General features: G+C 52.8%; 1 protein-coding gene across 4 annotated transcripts in view; it reads right to left on the bottom strand.

Moving 5' to 3' along the window:
- Positions 1-229: 229 nt before the first annotated feature.
- Xpo6 (exportin 6) overlaps positions 230-9,723 on the bottom strand; it is a 105,079-nt gene continuing 95,585 nt past the window's right edge. For all 4 annotated transcript variants that reach the window (XM_040278422.2, XM_040278421.2, XM_005323778.5 and 1 more), the window contains 7 exons: positions 9,055-9,210; positions 7,933-8,047; positions 7,583-7,754; positions 5,812-5,973; positions 3,664-3,762; positions 3,312-3,542; positions 230-855 (listed from right to left, as the gene is read on the bottom strand). In XM_040278422.2, coding sequence (XP_040134356.2) covers positions 754-855; positions 3,312-3,542; positions 3,664-3,762; positions 5,812-5,973; positions 7,583-7,754; positions 7,933-8,047; positions 9,055-9,210 — 1,037 coding nt within the window. In that variant the 3' untranslated portion in view covers positions 230-753. The remainder of the gene's footprint in view (positions 856-3,311; positions 3,543-3,663; positions 3,763-5,811; positions 5,974-7,582; positions 7,755-7,932; positions 8,048-9,054; positions 9,211-9,723) is intronic.

The raw sequence follows: 9,723 nt of genomic DNA, 5'->3' as shown, positions 1-9,723 counted from the left end.
TGGCCACACCCACTCCCGGCACTGAGTGCGTTTTTCCACATGGCTTAGAAGTTTAGAGTGTTTTCTAGAAGACCGTGGGACGCAGTCAGACCCCACCCCGTCAGCACCCCTCTGCTGTGATTGCCAAGGGCAAAGAGGGGCTCCCCCTTGCTGCCCACTGTGCCCCCAGCACGGCCCACTCACCTGGAGGAGCCTTGAGGAGGAATGGAATGAAGCTCTTGAAGCGGAATTTATAGAACAACATTGTAAGCTTTTATTTTCCCATTAAGCTTCTTAGTTCTTTAGTATCACAATGGAATGATGAGAAAACAAGGACAAAAAAAAAAAAAAAAAAAGACCCAGGAGTCTTTGCAAATCCCTGACAAAGAGCAGGGACTTCAAGGCAATCGGGCGGGCTCCACAGAGGCAGCGCCCACTCGCGGCTCTCTCCATGGCGGGCTGCGCCGGGAGGGTGGGGAGGTGGAATGGTGAGAAGGTGGCACTGTCGTAAGCTGTCCTTGGCGTTTCTGCTCGGCTGATATGCACATGATCTGCACGGCCCACCCCTGGGGGTTGCCAGGGGCTCCCTGGACTGGGACCTCCAGCCAATGCTCAGATGGGCCCTGAATCCAGGCAGCGTGGCTCAGGGCGTGAGATTCCGGGGGGTGGCCAGGCCTGTCCAGGAGACATCTGCGGCAGAAGGTGGAGGTGGTGCAGGGGGCAGCGGCCCGTGTCCCTCGGGCAGTGAGCAGGCCGCAGCGGCACGCGGGGCTCCTAGAGCTTCACGGTGCCGGGGGGCAGGCTGTCGTTGCAGAGTCTGTAGTAGCGCAGGTCATTGACCAGCCTGTGCACATTCTGGGTGAACGAGGGCAGGTCCTGGAAGGCAGGGGACAGCTGCAACTAGATGCAGGGGGCTGCGGCCCGCGCCCCCAACACCCAGGCCCCACGGCAAGAACCTACCAGCTGCTCCCACACCCGGGAGCCTCAGCAGGCTCTGGAGCTAGGCTGAAATGCATAGCCTCAAATCCTGCCTGCAGAGCACTATGGGGGAAGAAAACTCGCAGACACGGCCTGGGCCCACCACACCAGGCGCTCCTGCAGGCAAGGCTCAGCTATCAGACCACTAAACCCTCCAGGTGACACTGCGCCACAGGCTCCGTCAGCAGGACACATGAGGAACCTTGCTTGTTACACAGACAGGAAGGGACAGGGTCCAGGTGGAGTCAGTACACCTGCTGCCAAGTCCAGGTTCTCTGGCTCTGGCACGGCTGCCGCAGGCAGGCAGCAAGCACTCAGCAACATCCAGACCCTTCCCACACAGGGCTCCGGCACTGGCGCCAGTCAAGGGTGACGGGTGGAGAGGTGCACATGGCACCCCCTAGTGACCCAGCAGGGAGCAGCAACCGTGGGAAGGACCGGGGCTGTGAAGTGAGGGCCTCACAGTTGGAACCATGTCCCACTGACACCTGCTGTGCAGGCTGAAAGGAGCAGCACAGTAGGCAACACAAAGCTGACACCACCCTGGCAGGTGACAGGACCAGGCTGAAGGAGCCCTGCGGCTCTCCTCACCCACCCACCCACCAGGACTTCTGTTACCCCGGCTTCTCCTCCAGAGCCTGGCTCAAAGCCGGCCTCCTCCTCTGCCTGGACTCTCCTCTTTCCTGGCCGGTCAGCCTCCTGCTCACAGCCCTCTGAGCACCCCTGGCTCACCCTGGGGCTCTGGAGCCAGAATACCCAAGTCAGGACCCTGCTCCCTGGCTCTGCAACTTCCAAATGCCGCCGCTGCCAGCTGCCCTGAGCCGGGGCCTGAGCCATCCATGAGGGGAGGGAACAGCACCTGCTTCTCAGAGACCAAGGAAGCCCAGCCCACAAGGGCCTGAAGTGAGCTTTGCTCTGGGCCCAGAGGGTGCTGTGGTGACTGTCTTCTACAAAAGACGGGGTGAAGGCAGAGACTGGCGCTGGGCCTGGGAACACACGGGGAGTATACGAGCATAGAGCGTGACTCCACACCTCATCCCCAAGAAAATCAACCAAGGGATGCAGCACACAAACACCTCATCAGAATTTTCAGTGGAACACGGAATTTGTTTCTCCATTTTTAATCGGCACCCTGGGTGCTTCTGATGAATAACTAAATTTAGAAACCACTGTGTTAGTTAAGAAGCTACTGAGTGCTGTACTCAGAAACTGGTCATTGGGATTTGGGCTCTAGGAAAAAGAAGCGGGGAATCCAGCTTAGGTTCCTAAGTGGACCTCAAGCTTAGGATGGAACAGGAAAGATTCAAGGAAAGGAAGATTCCAAGACAAGGGCAAACAGGACCTCAGTCTACGAGACATTTTCCCCGTGCTTATCACAGGCAAGAGTGGCAGCAGGCAGCGTCTGCCCAGCAGGGGTGTCGCGAGCCCTGGAGAGGAACTGCACAGGCTGCTCAGCAGAGCCGAGTCAAAAGCACCAAGAGAAACAGGGGGCCTGGCGTGCTGGCACAGGCCCGTGATCCCCAGCACCAGGGTGATGGCATGAAGAGGCAGAGCCTGGTCAGACACGGTGGTGCACACCTGTAATCTTAGCCACCTGAGAGGCTGAGACAAGAGATCACAGGTTTGAGGTCAGCCTGGGCAACTTAGCGAGACCCTGTCTCAAAATAAAATAAAAAGAGCTTGGGATGCAGCTGAATACTTGCTTGGCATGAGGCCCTGGGCTCCAATCCCCAGTACTACCAGAGAGAGAGAGAGACAAGAGAGACCAGCTCCCACCCAAGGTACTGCTCAGGCAGGGACAGCCCACCGGATGTCCCTGAGGTAGAGAGCACTGGTGCTGTAAGGGGCCCTCCATGGCCATGAAGCAAGTCAGCCCACACTGAGCTGGAGCCAATCTGGAGAGAGTCCAGGCAACCTGAGTCCGTCTCTGACCCTGGGGGGCCACAGCTACAGCCCCAAAGCACCCGTCTTCTGTCATTGAGTTTTAGCAAGAGTGACAAGTGTGTCTTCTACCACACTCCACAGTGTTGGCCCTGCGGGGGCTCATCCCCCCCAGAACCCTCTAGTCAAGGTTGTGCTCGGGTGGGGTGGGTATGCACAGACAAGCTGAGACAAGTCCCTTCTCTGAGACAAAGCAGCAGGCCTCAATGGCTGAGACTAAGAACACTGCGACAGAAGACAAGGCCAGAGAAGTATGTCACCCAAGCACTGCTCAAGCTGCTACCAAGTTGCCAGCGGGCAGAGCCCTGCCCAGAGGACCTAATGTGCCTGAGGCAGTCTGCCCCTCGCTGGGCAGGTGCCACACCTGAGGCCCACACTTGCCCTCCTTTTGGCCTGGACCTTTCTTTCCTCACCCGATCCATCTTGAAATTCCGTCCCAGCACATTTTTCTGGTTGGTATCCACACCGTCACAGCTGGTCAGGAACTCTGGAAGGAAGGCTGCAAAGAAGCCATCGAAATCGACAGAGGCCATGTTGTAAATGGCAATGCCAATCTCCTCTTGCAGAAGGTCATGGGACTTGTGAACCAGGACCTGGAGCAGCACGTTCACGAACTGGAACAGCATGGTGGTCCGGAAGATCTTCTACGGGCAGAGGCAATGGTGATAGGTGGGACCGGTCCCACCTATCCCCCATGATGCTCCCCAGTGAGGAAGCTCAAGGACACCTGGATGAAGGGCTCTTTTGGGAGAGAGGGGCACTCACCTTGTGGTACAGCTTCTGCTTGGTGTTGAGCGTCTCCAAGTAGAAGAGATTCTGTTTGAAAAGGTGGATGTCGGGCTGGAGAAAGGATTGTCCAAAAGCCTGGAAGTGAGACCATCAGGTAAGGCCTCCCAGAGCCACCCTCTGTGACAGCCACCCCATGCCAAAAAACCTGTTCCCAGGTGCGTTTCCCCACACCGATGCCAGGACGAGGCCCAGCTGGACTTCTCAGGCTTGGCTAGGTCTCCACGGTGCTCCCTGGAGTCTCCAGGCTGAAGTCTTCCCCACTGGCCTTGACATCTACTTCAGCCTCATCTTTCACCTTTTATAAGAAATCTCTAGAATCCCTTCATGGGACCTGACTTTAAAGCAGGAAGCCCACAGCTATGGCCAAACCCCTCAGCAACTGTGTGTCTCCAGTAAGTGACCACCTCCCCCTTCCTCGGCATTCCAGGCCTCACAGGCCACGAATCCTGAGAGCTCCTCTTGTTCAGCTGCATCTGCCTCAGGGTTAAGTGACCACCAGTTCTGAACTGCCCTGGAAGCTCTGGATATAAAAAGTACTAGTTCAGGAACAAAATGAAGCATGCCCCCCCCCCCCAAAACACCAAGTGCTCTGATCTAATAGAAAGTGACCCTGGTAGGAAGGGAGGCTGGTGGCCCACAGAAAATCTCTCTGAGTAAGTGTCACCCCTTCATCATTCCACCCTGGGCTGCTGAGAGGGGGCTCCTGTCACCCCTGCTGCAGCCCTGGGACCTCCATAATGACAAGTTTCCACTGGCTTATTATTTAACGTCAGGGTTACTGAGGGTGACACAGAGGCACCTCCTGAGGCTGCCGTTACAGGAGTCAGTCACCGGCACAGTCAAGACACACAGGATTCCCACTGACCCAGAATGCTCCCTCATGCCCCGTGTAGCATCATCTCCCGCTGCCCCTGGGCCACGAGTGACACTCTGTTTCTCTGCTTCACCTTTCCCAGAATGTCCCATAATGGCTGGAACCATATAGTGCACAGCCTTTGGGGTCAGGCCTCTCCCACCTAGCACAATGTACCTGAAATCCACGCTTGCCGTTTGCACCAATAATATGTTCCTTTGTATTTCTGAGCAGTAACATACTTTACACCTGTCCCTGTGGGTTCACCCCCTCACCGGCAGATGGACATTTGGATTGCTTCTGGGTTTTGACAATTACGAAAAAAGTCACTTCAAATAAATATGCACAGGTTTCACTTATCTTTGGCAAAACCCTTAGAAATGGCATTGCTGGGTCACACGCTACCTATGTTTAACATGTAAGAAATTGCCAAAGTGTGAGACTGTTTTCCAGAATGGTTTTTACCAGCTCTGAGTGTGGGACCAGGCCTCAATCTTCCCAAGAAGTCTTATGAGCAAGGACAGAATTTAAGCTTGAGAGAGGCGAGAGGGGAGCAAAGTCCTGAGCACCCCAAACCCCAGCCTCAGCACAGCATGGTAGATGGAAGCCCCAGCAGGCTGAGGTTTTTCTGTGGGTTGGGAGGTGGGCGGGAGGGAGGGAGGGAAGGAGGAAACCCCCTGCCCAGCTTCCTGCGACAAAAAGCCTATACTTAAAAAAACCTCCACTTAGATGAGGGCTTAGAACAAAAATGTTATCAAGCCTGCTGCTATAACAGCTGCACTGACCTGAAGGTGAGGACTGATCCACAGGGGTGCATTTCCCCCAATGTGGTATGTGCCAGAACTATCTTTGAAAAACACAGACTGCTGGGCCCCTCCCAGAAAGACTCCCATTTTCTTCGTCCCTGCTTCTTGCACACTTGGGGCAATACTGCTCTACAGTAAAGCAAGCTGAGGTCACACGTCCAGGCTGGTCATGCATGTTGTCTCACTTACCTCAAAGCCAACCCATCACACAGGCAGTAAGAGCCCCACTCACAGGTGAAGAAACTAAGACCCCAAGATGCTAGTTAACAATACAGACAGGCAGGCGGGACTGAGCTTCAGACCCAACCTACAGGGGTTCAAAGTCAGTATGCCAATGTGGTCAGGCTGGGGAAGTGGGACTACGTGCCTGAAAGGCTACCCAAGGGCAGCAGTTCAGTGGGCCCAGGTGGCCCCCAGGACAATCATCTGCTCCAGGGTACATGCTCACTGGCTCGTCCCCCTTACCTGCATGATGGCACTGAACTGGGGCTCATTCTCCATCTGCTCCTCAGCAATTCCCCTCTGCACGCTGGCCAGGACAGTGGACTTGAAGAAGTACCGCCAGTTGTGATGGAGCGTCCGGAAAAGGAGTTCGAACAGCTCAGCCTTCACATCGGGGGAAGGGCGCTGTGGAGACACACACACACACAAGCTCAGCCCTTTCTTCATGCAGCTCAGGGAGTCACTCTCAGCTGGTGCCAGGCAACACAGAAGCCTAAGAGACACCAGGTGAAGCATGCAGTGTCAACAAGCCCCCTACACCATGTCACTTCCTGGGCAGAAAGCTTCAAGCCCCTGGAGGTGGCAGTTCACACCAGAATGCTTGAGCACTGGAGGGCACTTGATTCAGGATGCACAGGTCAGTGCCCACGGCCCTTTCTCTGGTAGAAGAACTCAGCTTTGTACACCAGGAGAAGAGGCTACAGAGCAGAGGAACAATTAGGAATATGGATTTTCTGTTGAGAAAACAGCCAATTTGATGTGTCTTCTCTTCCCGGTTGTGCTGTTCCCTTTCCCAGGATAAAAACACTATCCCAGCTAACCTGCTGGTCTTCCACAACCTCTGAGGCTAAAGACAGTAAGATCCTTAAAAGCAGGGCTGCTCTCCATAGAAAGAGTTTAAAGAGCACTCAGGAATCACAGAAAGCAGCACTACAGAGGACCCCTTGGTGGAGGCCGCAGACTGAGCTGATTGCTCTCTGGACTCGCCTCTTCTTTTGCTGGCAGCCTGGATTCTGAGAGGAGCAGGGGGCGGGCTCAGCAGGATTTTTTAACTTAACTAAAAAAAATCTCCAAAATTACTAGAGAACATGCAAGTCACATGACTCCAGATGTCTGCAAAACTCATAACTATAAGGCCCAGCCTTAATTAAAATTAAACTGACACCTCGGGTCACAAGCTTCCATGGTAGAAAACCATACAGGGCTCACATGTATCTCGTGGTGCGAGGCACTCACTTTGGTCTTAGTTCAGACAGTTAAAAAGGTTAGTTCTTAGTTATATAACTATTTCCAGAAAGCTTGAGTTACAGCTATACTGACCCTGGACCTTGTCATGCTAAGGGCTTGTTTTCCAAGGACCAAATGCTTTCTTCTAACAGTGACAGTTTTGTTTGGTCCCAAGAGTTGCCTTGCATCCTTGAGACCAAGAATGCTTTTAAATGGAAAGGTAAATCTGTCGTGTTGGTTGTAGAAAACCACACAGCCCCCGACTTTACAAACTGACCCTCCTTACCAACCAATCTTGTGATGACTGGCCTGCTAGGCTTATCCTAGACTTTCTAACTAACTTGACCAATTTAATAAGATCGTGTCAGCTGAAGGCATCCTTTCTTGGGGAAAAACAAAAACAATTTTACAAGAATATTAAAACAGGGCTGGGGTTGTGGCTCACTGGTACAGCACTCGACTAGCATGTGCGAGGCCCTGGGTTCGATACTCAGCACCATGTAAAAATAAACAAACAAATAAATAATAGATATTGTGTCCAGCTAAAAAATAAATATTAAAAAAAAAAAAAGAAGGGATGGGGTTGTGGCTCAGCGGTAGAGCACTGGCCTTACATGTGCGGGGCCCTGGGTTTGATCCTCAGCACCACATAAAAATAAATAAACGAAATAGAGGTAAAACACATAAATAAATAAATAATTTTTTAAAAAGAGTATTAAAACAACTAACAAATGCACTTTAGAATACAAGGTGTTTATTGAAACTTCATTCCCAAGGCCCTTCGTACCTCTGCAATGATGGGGTACACCTGCTCCATGCACAGGGCGATGATGCTGGGGAGGAAGGGCTTGAACACCTGGCCCGGCTCCTGCACCACCACCTGTAGGATCTTCAGGAACTTCTCCACCACCCGGCAGCCAGTGCTGCCTTCGTGGAGGATGCTCTCCGCCAGCTGTTCTCTGCAGACAAGACACAGCCACACGACAACTAAAGAACTCTATCCACAGAGCACATGAAAACCAATGTTTGTGGCCAATGAAGAAAGGGAACAGAGATCCATACTTTGTAGCCCGGTCCCCCTACTTCTCACTTGAACCTGAAAAGCCTGAAAGCCTGGGCGGCGGTGTGCGTGGTTACCTGGTAAACATGTTGAGGAAAGTCTGTATGATCTGTTCAGTGAAAGGCACACCCATCTGTACTCTAAGGCCTCGAAACAGAGTGAGGAAGAAGCTCAGCATCTCATCAGTCACATCTAAATAAAAGGACAGAACATGTGGTCAAAGCTCCACACACGGGGCAAACAGCCCTCACTTGATTTCTTTTGCAAACTGCACTGTCATCTCTCTCTAATGCTTCCTGCTGGAAAAAATTTCCCTAGTACCATCAGAGCCAATGATGGAAAGTGGAAAATGGTTAAGGACCTGCTGAGAAAACAACTCTGCTCCAGGGAACCTCTGCCTGATGGTTCACAACAGGAAATGGAGGTCAACTGAAAGCCTCACTCAGGGCCTAGCATCCAGCCACGGTCAAAATTTTCTTTGCAGATGAATCATTTGGGGCTCACACTGATGAAACTGTTCACAGCCACAGCCACTGGTCTCTCTGACCAAGAATCTCTGCAGCTGGGTCAGGGGTTGAGTGGCTGAAGTGGATAATGAGGGTGTACCAGGCTGCATGGCCCTGTTCCATCAAATGAATTAACTGCAGAAAACACTGGTCACAGTTGGTGTGGTTCCTCCTCCAGACCTCAGCAGCCGTCTGGCTCTTACTGCACATGCTCAGCTTGCAAGAAGCAAGTGAACACATGCTGACTGAGAAGAACCCACACTTCTCTCACAAGACTGGCAAGTCCACTCTAAATGCTCTCAGGAGAGCCAGACAAGTACACCCAGAGAGCTGAAAAGCCTGTCAGTGACAATGTGGCAAGGGAACAATCTCAGTCAAGCTCACCTTGCCACATACGCAGGCTGCATAAATGAAAGCTCTCTTGCTTCCCGTGTAAAGCCCCTTACCCTCTCACCCATCTGTCTTCCCCGCTGAGGGAACACAAGGACTAGGAAGGGGGCTGCAAGTGACTTGCTGCCACGTGACAAGTGCCACGGGCCACACTCTCCAAAGAAACAGCACCGCCCTCTGCCTTCCACATCCCAGTGTTCCTCCAGAGCGTGCCAAGGCCTGCACTGCGCCATCCTGGCACACTCAGGAGATCTAAGCAGACCTGGTTAGATGCGCACGGAAGGCCACTGGGCCCGCTCCTACCTGACTGGTGGATAAAAGCTGGGAAGAGGGCCAGGGAGACCTGAACAGACTCCTGCAGCGACTGGTAGCAGATCTGCCGGGACTTGGTGGACTCCCCGGAGATGTTCTCCACAATATCTTCTAAGACACTCAGTGTCTGGTGGATAATCACTTTGGCTGCAAATCAAGAGTAAGGTGCAGGCTATAAGTTATCTGAGAATAAAGCACAGACGAGGGAACACAGAGGGAGGGAAAGACACCTGCCACGGGGTCAGGAAGACGGCCACACTCAAGTTTTGCTGAACAGTTTCCCTCGATTCCTTTACATCTTCTCCTCTCTCACCGTACCCCACCTCTTTACTGCCAAGACTCCAGGCATCTGCTTGTACAGGCTGTGCCTCTACCTACCAGCAACAAGTTCACAGAGAAGAAAAAATGACTTGTACTTCCAAGTTAGGTGACATGGACTTAATCAAAACTATAAGGCGCTGAGAAGACTGGTGAGAAAATAAGTGTCAGAAGGTAATTACCCACACACCACAAAGGACACATGCAGATCAAACCTTCTCCTTCAACTACAGTTGCTCCCTGGTCTGCCAACCCACACTCATACCCTGCCGTGCAGTGCAGTGATGCTGGATTCAGAAATAGAATGCCCAATCAAGCCTTGGCCTAGTAGGCCTGTAGGCT

The sequence above is a fragment of the Ictidomys tridecemlineatus genome, chromosome 10 (genome assembly GCF_052094955.1).
Source record: "Ictidomys tridecemlineatus isolate mIctTri1 chromosome 10, mIctTri1.hap1, whole genome shotgun sequence".
Classification (NCBI taxonomy): Eukaryota; Metazoa; Chordata; class Mammalia; order Rodentia; family Sciuridae; genus Ictidomys; species Ictidomys tridecemlineatus.
The sequence above is the reverse complement of the archived record's forward strand: the minus strand, read 5'-3'. Positions and strand labels throughout refer to the sequence as shown.